Below are 12,588 nucleotides of genomic sequence, written 5' to 3'. Positions count from 1 at the left end.
CTGCATTATACATTATACAGAACTGCAGCACAGCGTGTGACACAATGTACACCTCCAGTGCTCAGTAAGCATATTTTTTTCCCACACTATAAAGTCATTTTTCATGCACATTCCACTTACATGAATTTGAAATCCATAGTTTCTCTGCACTGCGAATTCTGTGACATCAAAGCAAGTGGCAAGGTCTATCTCTCCATCTAGATCTGCCGCCTAGAGTCATCAATAGAGACAAAACGTAAGGGGCACATCTGCATAATGTCCACTTTACGCCATCTTCACTTCTTAAATGTGCTTTGAAATAAAATGACCTCCTGCTTCTTCTCGAATTTATAGCATATTCTAAGATGACATGAACTAAGAGAAACTGGTAACACTATCTAAGTTTCAAGTATAATTGTATAATTATCTGAAAGAGAAGTTAGAGTAGAAGCAACTAATTTATGCTTCTTACTCATTTACCCCATAGTAAAAAAAAAAAACGATTTATTCTTTGGAAAAAAAGATATCGCATTGCTGTTGTTTTATCTTCTGTCCTTAATCACTCATTTCGATACATACTTTTTTTTCTATAAACTGAGTGTGATTCCTCAACACTGAAGAAACTTGATTGTAAATTGTAAATCTCAGCACCTAAAAGCCCGTCTGTTCAAACCATATGATAAAACCTGACCTACCTCCTCAGCAACTGAGTCCCTGTAGTACCTCAAACTCTGATCTGTTAGGACAAACCAGTGCTTCTTCCACTAGAAATAAGACAATGGCTCAGAGTCAGGACAATACTGTAACTAATCCAAGTCTCTTCCACATTTTTAAGATTAGCTTGCACTTACCAGCCCATCTTCATACAATTTGGTCATCCATCCTTTCTTGAAATTCAATAAGTCAGGCTGAAAAAAGCAACAACAAGAAACTATTAAAAAATGCTTCAATTGCCCACAAAAACATGACACCCTTCAGATTACTGTTATCACACAATTTCACCAGCAGTCAATTATAGATCTTTAACACTACATTGTCTTTACCTTGGCCATTTCTATGCCCCATGATCCTCAGAGTAAGTCAAGGTCTTAAAAACAAGAGAGTCAGGCTCCCTGACGTTCCTCAGCAACTCTTTGAGAAGCCAGATACTAATAGTTCAGAATTAACAGCCATTTCCAACAGTGACCGTATATTTCAAAATAGAAATTTCTGCATATAAAATTCATCACCATTCAGTAGATTGAGTAGTTAAATATGGGCTTACTAACAGAACAGTTTATCCTTTGAAATCACTAAAGTTGTATTTTTTTTCACCATATCTTAAGTATAACCAACTCCACACTGCCCTGTAGGGCAACCAGTGCCAACACAGTAAGATAGGAACCAAACACACAGTATAATCAATCTCTGTTATTTTTCTGGATATTTAACTTTGATGTGAATTAAACTTAGCAGCCTTTTTTCAGATTTATAATGGTGAAATCACAGCTGCAGAGAATGGCATATATTCCTACTTTAAGAGAAGTGGTCGCACGAGCTCCAAAAATGAGTACACAAAAATGAGTTGGAACGCATTCTGTGATGGGTCATTTACTTTGTCCTGTGCTGTAAGATACTCTTATACACAGCATTGACATCCTTGATTGAAAACGCCTTGCAAAATCATTCCTGTTCACTGCTTTCACACTCAAACCGACAGTCTCTACAACAATTAGAAACATTCAGCAGACTGAACTTGCTTAACAACAGGGTTTTGAGCTATTTGATCGTTAACTATAGCATTTATCCTCCGAGAACCTTTTTTTCTGGTCCCTCTCAGCTCAAAGGACAAGACAGAAACAGACTAACTGCAAATGACCCACAAATACAAAGCTCCACGTGCTGCTTGCTGTGGTTGCGCATAAAAAAGATTTTGGTCTGCAGTCGCTTCAGCCTACAGTTTGAATGAATGCCGGCGCTCTGTATAAATAGGAAAGCATTTATTCTCTCTTCTGCTCCGCTTGGTTGTTACTGCCCTGGAACTCTACCAAGATACAGGAGCAAGAGGAGCACAACCAATTACCGCAAACGTGCAGGACTGAGCCAAGAGGCCTACCTTGGTTCTGTTCAGCTTCATTGGTTACACTGACTAGAAAGACACCGTCTCCCCCTTTTTCTCTCACAACACAGCCCCCAGTGGCTTAAATGTCTCCTCACTCTATTTATAGCCCAGGGCAATTCTGACAGCTGCAGTTCACGTGGTGTGAGGGGGCTCCTTAAACTTTAATAACAGCCAGGGATGGGAACTCAACTTCCCAGGAGAGTGCAATCCTCCAGGATACAGTTTCCCTGGGCTATAAAGGCCCCATGCAACTAGGAAGATTAAACCATGTGACTGCACGGGAGGCACTGCCCGTGGTAATAAACAAAAACAGTGAATAACCCAAATCTAAAAAAAGACAGCAGTCCATTATTGCAAAGGATATTACTACTAATAATCATCATCATCTCGAAATTTTGGTTGAGACATTGAGCAACATTGTCGAACACAGCAGGAAATGACAGAACCTTACTTAATCCTCACAGCAATGATATGCTGAGAATCCTTGCTTGTTCCCTTCATACTGTAAAAACATCTAGTAAAGCTTGATTTGAATGTAGCTGCATAATGGCTTCATAATCCCTTAAGAACTCATACACAAGACATTATAATCATATACATGCTTTATAAAGCTTTTAGTAACGCAATGTATAGTATTTGGTATGACGTGGTGCTACAACAAATAGCATGTTCCCCCTTCATATGATTACAATGTCTTGCGTAGCCATTATGAAGGGATTATGAAGCCATTATACATGAACAAAAGTGTCTACCTCTATAACAAACACAATTTCAAGAAATATCAATGTATGATACTGTAGGATGAAACAATGTTAGACTTTTACAAGTCCACCTCTTTTGCCCTGACTATAATAAGATCTACAGTGTCTACTAAATGTTTAAGTCAAAGCATTAGCCTGTGGGTTAACCTATTATCGTCTGTCTGGTATCAGTTCAAGCTGCCCGTCAGTTTTCCACTGATCTGAGCACTAGAACCAGCTGTATTAGGTATGTCAAGGGCCGGCCTGTGTTCCCCGTGTTCAGTTGCTCAGCCTGTATTTTTGTATCCTGCCGATGTCTTACTGTCATGTTGGACTCAGTCGCTCTCCTGTCCAAGGACTTAGCTCGGCGGTAGGGGGAGATGGCAGAGGTGGACACATCAGGAATGGATCTTTCCTTCGGCGCGTCCAGTGAAAATTCCTGAAAAACAGCCAGGGGACACAGGACTGCATCAGGACATCCCAGAAAAAAAGGAAGGTTACTGCAATGAAGGCCAGTTGAGCTCACTGCATGACTTTTACAGCAAAAAGATCCAGACCCCTGAAACTTGAAATCTGGTTCCCAGTGTTGCAAGGCTGCATGTCATTGCTTTACAGTTGGGACTGTTGTGCTTGCAAGGTGCGTATCTGGCATTATCATTACTTCAGCCCAGCAGAGGGCACTCCAGCCCCTCTGGAGAAGTGATGTCAGGCTAGGTGGCAGTAACATTCACGGCCATCCACTACAATACTGATACTGCTTCTGTTACAAGCAGAATCAGATTGCCAAGCACAACGTTAAACGCAACCAAATGGACAACTTCCACTTCATGCACCTATATCACTTTGTCAAAAGAAAAAACAACAACAAGTTCTCATAAACCAGATCAGTGTTCTGCTACAGGACAAGTTCCTGTTTTGTTGGAGAAAGTTGTCCGTGGTGGAGTTTTGCATTTATGTAAAAATACCACGGCAACAGGTAACAAAAAAACTACACAATCAGATACATCATGGGCAGAGCTCCCTTCGCCAACTCTCCCAGAAGTGCTGTGGATATTTCTGCAGTACTTTCACAACAGTGGTAGGAAATACCTGCCTTAAACCTGGCCTGATGCATGTGCAGTTGTGTTTGTTACTTTCTGACTGCTGGGTGTTGTGACTCACTATACCGCATGTTCTTCCAGTTCATTAGCCCAGGGCTCTGCAGTGTACAGAGTCACATGGGAGTTGATGCCCAGGTGCACACTAGTGGTTCTTCCAGTTCATTAGCCCAGAGCTCTGCAGTGTAAAGAGACACACGGGAGCTGATGCCCAGGTGCACACTAGTGGTTCTTCCACTACATAAACCCAGGGCTCTGCAGTGTAAAGAGACACACGGGAGCGGATGCCCAGGTGCACACTAGTGGTTCTTCCAGAACATAAGCCCAGGGCTCTGCAATGTAAAAAGACACACGCTGGCGGTACCTGTTTCCTGGGGCAGGGCCGCCTCTCGCTGCGGCTTTGCCGAGGGGCGCTGGCTGATGAGAGGAGTTCCGAGGAGGAGCTGGTCTCCATGCGCTCCGCATTCTCTGCCTCCAGTGTCTCGAACCTGTCGATCACCTGGGACCGCCTGTGTGGAGACCAGAGTTGCACCATCAGCGCGGCACACAGCGGCAGGAAAACACATGCTCATAACACCTGCTGCCCATTTCCTACAGATGGGATTCTCAGTACGGATCGCACAAGACACTGCCTTGGGTAATGAGACTTTCAATATTTTCACTCCAGCCAAAATATATAGGTCATGAAACGTTACAGTGGTTGAACTTTCCAAACCAGTATTTCTCTTTTCTGTTCCTCGAGTACCGCTCTGTCTGCTGGTTTTAATTAATCCTCAGTGCTAATTGCTACAAGTAGCTGATTTGCTGGCTTGTTTAAGCTCTTTCTCCTGCTCCTCCAAGCCTTTGTTTCAAGAATACCCCAGTACAGTGGATCTCTGTCCTGGTTCTGACATAACACTGCTTCTTTTGCTTTTTGCTCCGGTCCGCTTCTTCATCACAGGGTAATGTATTTCAATTTTCTATTTGAGGTCTTTGTTTCTATTTGCTTCCAGTTCTTTTAATGTTGAATGAGAATCCAAATCAATATGAACGCTCTAGTTAGCGAGTTTTAGGGCTACACTCATTGAGGGGTCGGACTGAAGCAGAAGTCAAAATTGTTTGGGAAAGACTGTGAGAGTGGCTGTTGACTGATACAGTGTAATTCCTACCCTCTGTCCGTTCATAATCAATTGGTCACCTGTGAAGAACTGTTCAGGCAAGAAAAGCAAGCAACAGCTTAATTTTCAGGGTGTGGAGTGACTGCATGATAGTCTTTGTGCTGACGTTGTTGGAAATAATGCATTTTAACCAATATATTTTTAAACCAAGGCCTGAGTGCAGAAAAAACCTGCAAGGAGATCAGTTAACAGACACCAATGAGCACTGATGATAAAGGGCCTGGTTGGAGCAAAATCCAGGAGCCAAAGGTGTCCTCCAGGATCAGGACTCAGAACCTCGACTCAAAGCATCCATTAACCCAACTCCCTTCTTGGGGGTTTCTTACTGTAGGTCTCTTTCCATCAGCAGCAACATCTCCAAATCAGCAAATAATGATTTAAATTAGATTGTTGAGGTTGAACAAGTAAGAGATCTAACGGACTGCATTTGGGAACCCTGCTCTAATCTGTGTTCTTGCTGAGCAATAAGCATGATACAGTAGTTAGCACTACACTGCCAGGTACTTAACAACATAAGAATGGTGAGTCCCAAATGAGACGATTCAGTCCAGCCTGTTATCCGCTAATTAATCAGAGGATGTCATCCAGCTGGTTCTTTAAAGAAGTCAGAGTATCTACTTGAAGAACATGTCAGTGTAGCTTGTTCCACATTCCTATAACGCGTTGGATAAAAGTGGATTGTGCCCTGTGATTCAACTTGTGCACTCTGGTTGTGGTATAACTCATAGTCCGAAAACTTATTTAACAGTACAAAAAAACAACAATCCAATCTCCTTTTGCTCTTTCGGGGTTTGTGGTAAAAAAAAACTTTAAACTAACTTGGGGTTTTTACCTGTTCTTTAAAGTTTAAAGCAAATATGAGTACATTAAATTCAGTGCTTTAATCAAACATGAGCGTAGTCTTCTTCGGTACTGGGTCAAACTGCTACATTCCTACATTGACTATACACTCACACCATTTGCATAGGGTCTAGGCTCATTGTAAAAGAATACAGTTAAACATTTCTGTATGCGAGTCTTGAATTTCCACACATATGACTGGCAAAGTCTCATGTCATGAGACCAGGTTGCCAATGGATCTACTCACTCATTAAACAATAAGCATCATTTCAGTGACAGAAAGCATACCACCAGCCTAAATTTAACATTAGTTTCCCACTAAGCATATTTTACTATTGTTTGTGTTCTTCAGACACTTTCCTTTGAACAGCCTAAGACTCACAAAGGTTGTAGGCTCTCCCTAATTCAGCCTTCTGTCTCAAGACACATCTGTAAGTACAGTACCTGTCAAACATCTGTACAGAAACAAAATTACGACCAAGCAGACACACTGCATCCTTCATTAACTAGGGCATCTTAATGTAGGATGAGTGAGTGTTCAATGAGCATTTGCAATTACTAACATCTCAAATAACAAGTTTTAGGATAAATAAACCCAGTTAATTAGTTAAGTGAGCCAATTATCGAATTAAGAGTTTGCACGGACTAGAAACTACAGTTGAGGAATACCTGCTGAAGTTCCTTCAGAACCGAAAAACTTGAGAAATAACTGCCTCACAGATCCAAGCCCTTGAAAAGTGTTAATCACCAGCTCATTCAGGTTAGGAAAAGGAAGGGGATGTGCTTGAACAATCATTGATGAAGTGCAGTGATTTGTTGGGGGTTTTTTTGGTGGAAAGGGAGGCATACAGTAGGTAAATGGTTTCGAATCCAAATAAGTTCCGTGCAGCTCCCAAACAACGATGAGTCAGGAGTTTGAGTGCGCTCAGAATGGAAAAATAAGATGGGAGGGCAGAGAAAGGGGAGCAAAAGACAACATTGTTCACAGCAGGTGGACTGGAGACCACGCAGAGAAACGATTCTGAGAAATAAAAATCGAACGAAGAGGAGGAAAGGCATCGAGCGGCGGTGGGGCGGCAGCAGCAGAGAGTTTGGGGCTGGTCAATGAGAGGAGTGTGGGGCCCCTCGTGGCCCCTGGGCTCAGCACAGGGGCACAGATTCGAGATGGAATGGAAGCAAGCGGGGCGCAGCGCCAACAGCCGGAGAGCGCAGAGTGGGAAGGCAGCGCAGCTCCTGGAAAAAACAAAAACAAAACAACAGAGAGACCAAGCTGTAGGGCGGAAGCCGAGAAAGCCAAAGGGAGAGAAGACACACTGCGCCCGCTGGGAAGGACCCACTTTTAAAATGAGTTCGACATGAAAGGAGAAGAGCTGTCCTAACATTTGGCTGTCCTCACTTCCTCTCCCGCCGGGTGACGCACATGCCAACAGCCCCACTACACGGCTGGACAGGTGGAGACGTGAGAAACCGGTTCACCAAGTCACTTAAGGGGGAATTCTTGGCAAGTGCGGAGTGGACACTGGGGGGGTAAAACCCCCGGACACTTCTGGACAGTGCCACGCAATCTTGAATGGGCAAGTAGTCAGGACCTCCGCTTAATGTTTCATCTGAACGACAGCACAGTGACTGTGGTTAACATCATAGGGAAGCGATCGAGACCTCCTGGGCCATCAACACCACTAATAACTGCAACCTGATTTTCTAAACCTTTACAAACGCTCCTGTTCATCACATGAATGTCTTAGTTACGGGGAAAAAAAAAGTTACTTTTTTTTTCACGGAAATTAAAAAGTTGCACATGTTCCTTAAAATCGAATGAGAGAAACCTTTAAACGAGCATTTTGAAAGGTCCTGTAAATGAGCTGCGCAGAGAAAGGCATTTTTGTCAAGAGACTGTTATGTCAAATGCAGTTTCAACACAGGCACCTTCAAAGGGTTCAGGTTCTGCTTAGAATACCCTTCTCAAAGCTATGTTCTGTTACCCTGCTGCTTTGATGCACCCCACTCTTACTGCCACTAGATGGGGACAAAGGAAGGACGGTTTTCAATGGCTGTCCTACAGGAGATACAGTACAGTATACAGGGCTACTGTGGTTTGAGGAAGTGCCACTGTACTGTAGGTCTATATGGCTGTAACACCAACACCTGCACATACATGTGTGTCTTCAGCAGTGCATGACCACTAGAGAACGGTTTATCCACAGCCCTCCGGAAGGTGAGGAATTTGGCACATTGAAAAGACACCTTAGCTGTTAACTACATTCAGTGATGATATCCATGGGCACAAAGAAGGGATCTATGGTCAGCAACATATCGGAAACTCAGCCATACACCTCTACTGCGGGTTTAAAATAAGATTCTTACATCTAAACCTTTTATGTTATTATTTACTATTTAGAACAGTTTGTTCTAAAATGACCTGAATAGTCTGGAAGCTATTCAGTTATAGTTCTATTAGACCACGTTTTTGTCACATCATATTTTAAACCCTAAGTGTAATATCTTCATTTTTCATCACTGAGCTTTAAGATACCAAAATGTCACACAAGTGTTCAGCTTCAAATAACTAGTTTACTTATAGTAAATATTACTGATCTACAAGGTACTTAACCTGAAACTAAGATGCAATCTTAGCAATGGGGCCCTGGGTTCAATTCCTGGGGTGCTGTCTGTGTGGAGTTTGTATGTTCCCCCTGTGTTCCCGTGGCTTTCCTCTGGGTGCTCCCATTTCCTCCCACAGTCCAAAAACATACGTTAAGTTACAATAAGTTAATTGGATTCTGGGAAAATTGGCCCTGGTGAGAGACCGTGTGTTTGTGTCTGTGTGTGCCCTGCGCTGGACTTTCAAATCCAATCTGTAATTGCTCCGCCGAAGTATAACAATAAAGAGATACAATAAGGAATCAAGAAAAGGAAAGAAGAACATCCCTTCAGTAAATAAGATGTCTTCTGTTTCTTTTTTATCTACGTAAGGAAGGAAGAGCCTGACTGATTCCTCGAAAGAAATAGCAGCGAGTTCAAAGAGCTATTAGCCCCTTGCTTTCATGCCAATCAGATACCATCACACGCGGCAATAAAGCCTCAAGTTGTCTTTGAAAACACCCGAACTCCATACTAATGAGGAAAGAAACCCTTCAGCAAAAAAAACATTCACAATTTATTCAGGAATGGGCGCAATTTCTCTTCTCTACATCTTACTTACTATTAATCTCGTCTCTGCTCATTGTACCTATTGATCCCTAACACTGAGCATCACAGCGGGAACAATTTAGTTTAGAAAGAATAATACTTTGCCAGCAGGGTTACAATACAGTACAAATACACTACAAAGACAGCTATTTTCAGCAAAAAGACAGCTATTTTCTCTTTTCCTACATTCAATGTGAAGGATACATTTTACTGTAGTTTGCTCAATCTTGAATCACAAGACCATTACACCATTTTGTTTCACAGGATATTTTAAACTTCTGTAAATGGAGTTGTTTTTATTCTGTTTTCTGACTTTGATACTATCATACAGTATATCCCTGTGCTCCTTAGGTTCCATTTTACCAAGATCTTTTAAATAAAATAATAAGAGATGTCCAAGTCCATGGGCACTAGTCACAGCATAAAGTATTTAAGCACACAAGGCCAAGGAAGAAAAACAACTATAAATGGCAAAAGAGGTATGTTCCTTTCCCTGTAACAATTTCATAGCAAGCACTCACACCAGGAGTGTCATAGTTAAAGAATTTATGATAAGATATGGACTTTTATAAACTTTGAAATGGAACATGTATTTCGAGATGACAGAATAAGGCTTTGGTAAGTGGACAAAATATCCTCTCTGACAGCCGGTGAGGAGAGAGTGATGATGTACAATGAACACACATCTTTCTCTCTTCATAATTAACTTAATGACATGGACTCACAGAACCAGCTTCTGTAGTAAAAACCCTGAGTGTATGAACTAAATGCGTAAACCAGAAATCTTGTGAAAAACAGTTCACACGATCAGACAGTTCCACTCGATCTCAAACAGCCAAAGCCGTGATCCTGCCTGCTCTTTTGAACGAACGTCCTGAGATAAAAACTACTATCAGTCTCAATATAGCCTTAATTCCAGGTTCTCTCAAGGTCCGAGCTACAGTTTTAAAATCACAGCCCCCACTGGGCTAAAACCACGCTTAAAACCCGTGACAGTCATTTTGTGGAACACACTACCGATAACAGCTTCTAAAAGAACGAATCCTAAAATCCTAACTGGCTCTTTTTTCACTGCTTGCTGAAAGAACGGAAGCTTATTAGCACCAAGATAATAGTGCATTCAAACGAGATACCTTTGCTCTTGGAGAAATAACTTTTCTATTTTGTGCCAGACTGATATACTCATACCAGTATATTTAAGAGAAATCTCAAGACAACATTGCAGACTCACCCAAACCTTTTTCAGAACATAAGTTTCACAAGAAAGAATTCCAGAACCAGTCGGGTTGACTGCAGCTGCATTTCCAATAAGACAATCAAACCCTAGATTTCCTTTCCAAACTGAAAAAATAAGAAATCTCTGAAAGGACATAAATGTGATTTGTGCCAATTGTTTTGGAATAGCTCCTTAAAGCCAAAAATGTGGACAACATGATATAATTGTGAAATTCCAATCTTTTTCCGTCCTTCAATAAACATCAGAAGAAGAGGTCTACAGAACAGGACAGAAGGGGTCAGGATTAATCCTCTAGCAGGATAAGAGAAGGTCTCAGAAGACAGACAGTGTTTACTACTGTATCTTCACCCAGGAAGAAAAAAGTGCCGTACGTGGCCAGGAACCAGAATGTCAATTAGCCACCGGAACGGGTAACAACAGGATTTTTTTTCATGCTTGAGACGGCGTGCTAAAGGAATGCTGGCTCTTGGGTAAAATAACAGTAGGGAACAGGGCCTGTCACCATGGAAACTAGAGACACTGGGTAACCAGCATTGGGCTTGTTCTGGGCAACTGTTTGTACACGTGAGGGAATGACCGTGGTCTCAGGGCTATCCTGCCCTTTGATGAGAACGTAGCTAATCTCTGTTAGACACTGACAGCCCTGCCTGAACCCATTTTCAGATTAGCTCCTGCAGCCTGGTTTGTCCAGCAGTGCTAGAGGCACTAATCTGCAGACGCTTGCTCTGGCCTGAAAAGTGTGGGGAAAGATGTCTGCCTACAACTCACATGGGTGAAATGGCTTGTTTAATAATGGCAGAAAATATGGACCTGCATATCAGGCAGGTCAAAATGCAGAATACAACAGGGTGGGGAAGTGGTCTTTTAGATTTCTAAAACCACAAGTGGTTTTGAGCTCTGATCTGACCCATGCTTGGTTTCAGACATTTTGAATTTATACACAGTTAAAAACAATCCTGTTGCCGTCTTGTATAATGGTTCTGGAAACTCGACAACTTTTAACTAATTCAAGGAGCAACGCCACTCAATAATTAGGGCAACAAAACAAAGAGATGCATATTATTCTGGGTTTTGAAAGACTGAAAACTTTTTTTTTCTTAAATCAACACTACTAAACAAGAAGGAACTGCAAGACAGCTGGTGTCATAGTACAGATTTCTAATGAAAGCACATGAAGGCTTAGGCAACTGATCCTTGAAAACAGAAACGAATGATTCTTTACCAGCTGGGCCTTTCGAAAAATAAGATTTTACGGCTAGGCATTGCTACCTCACAAACACAACAGCAAGCAAGTCCTTTTCAAAAGCACTGATAATCCTTCCACGGTATTACAGATTGTAATTGAAAAATGTGGTTTGGACAAAAAAAAACACGGAAATTAATTTTGTGCATAAGAGTGGATTTGCTGTGGGACTGCAGGAGATTTCGAAGTGGGTGATAGCTTCTAAACTAAAATAGGTTTCAGCTCGTCAAAGAGACTTTTTTAACACAGCACCAAGTACTGGCTAGATTTTTCTAATGAGCAACTATAACAGGTAACCACAGATACCAGCAAACTGAAGAATGCCTAACTTAACACTGCCTCCACTGGCCAGGCAGGGCAAGAACTAAATAAAATAATAATTGGTAATGCAGCTGACAGTTGTTAACTTATGCATAAAATATCACCTTATGGTGCCACAGGGAAAGGAAAGGCCTTGGTCATTTTAAAATAAAAATAAACTCAAGGGAGTCACTTGCGCATTATCATTAAGTACTGTACCTTCCTTTGCAGTACTACATAAGTTCTGAAATACATGCGCAATACTGTTTCCAGCAAAAGCTAAATACCATGTATCTTAGTTTGGATGTTTTGCTTTGTATTGCCCAATATCTGCCAAATGATTTGAGCAGTGTAACACAAGCACAGACAAAAGCCTGGTTTACGTAAAGTGAAATAGTCCTTGAAGGCAGAATAAAGCAGTGCTTGCGACTACGGGTTTTGCTGTTGATCACAACGGAAAAAAAACAGGAAAAAAAAGGAGTACAGCAAGTCCTGAAAAGTTTGTGAGCATAAGACATGAACAGATTTTCTAAATCAATAAAATTGAACAAATTCCAAAATGTGGCACTTGCACTAGAGATGAACTTCAGTGCCTAAAAGACAGACTCTGCACAGAGCACAAGAGCATGAATGTTTGGTAGTCAAAACATTTTCACACTGAGTTTTGTCATAGTTTAACTGAACTGAAACCCTCTACTAAACAAG

At 41.6% G+C, this 12,588-nt stretch overlaps 1 protein-coding gene across 13 annotated transcripts in view; it reads right to left on the bottom strand.

Annotated features, from left to right (window-relative positions):
• Positions 1-12,588, bottom strand: part of mpripa (myosin phosphatase Rho interacting protein a) — a 169,783-nt gene that overhangs the window by 25,489 nt on the left and 131,706 nt on the right. For all 13 annotated transcript variants that reach the window (XM_088612185.1, XM_088612184.1, XM_088612186.1 and 10 more), the window contains 5 exons: positions 4,282-4,426; positions 3,143-3,259; positions 831-887; positions 675-743; positions 121-210 (listed from right to left, as the gene is read on the bottom strand). In XM_088612185.1, the coding sequence (XP_088468311.1) occupies positions 121-210; positions 675-743; positions 831-887; positions 3,143-3,259; positions 4,282-4,426 (478 nt within the window). The remainder of the gene's footprint in view (positions 1-120; positions 211-674; positions 744-830; positions 888-3,142; positions 3,260-4,281; positions 4,427-12,588) is intronic.

Source organism: Lepisosteus platostomus, chromosome 19 (genome assembly GCF_059453375.1).
Source record: "Lepisosteus platostomus isolate fLepPlt1 chromosome 19, fLepPlt1.hap1, whole genome shotgun sequence".
Lineage (NCBI taxonomy): Eukaryota > Metazoa > Chordata > Actinopteri > Semionotiformes > Lepisosteidae > Lepisosteus > Lepisosteus platostomus.
This window is presented reverse-complemented; position numbering and strand designations above follow the sequence as displayed.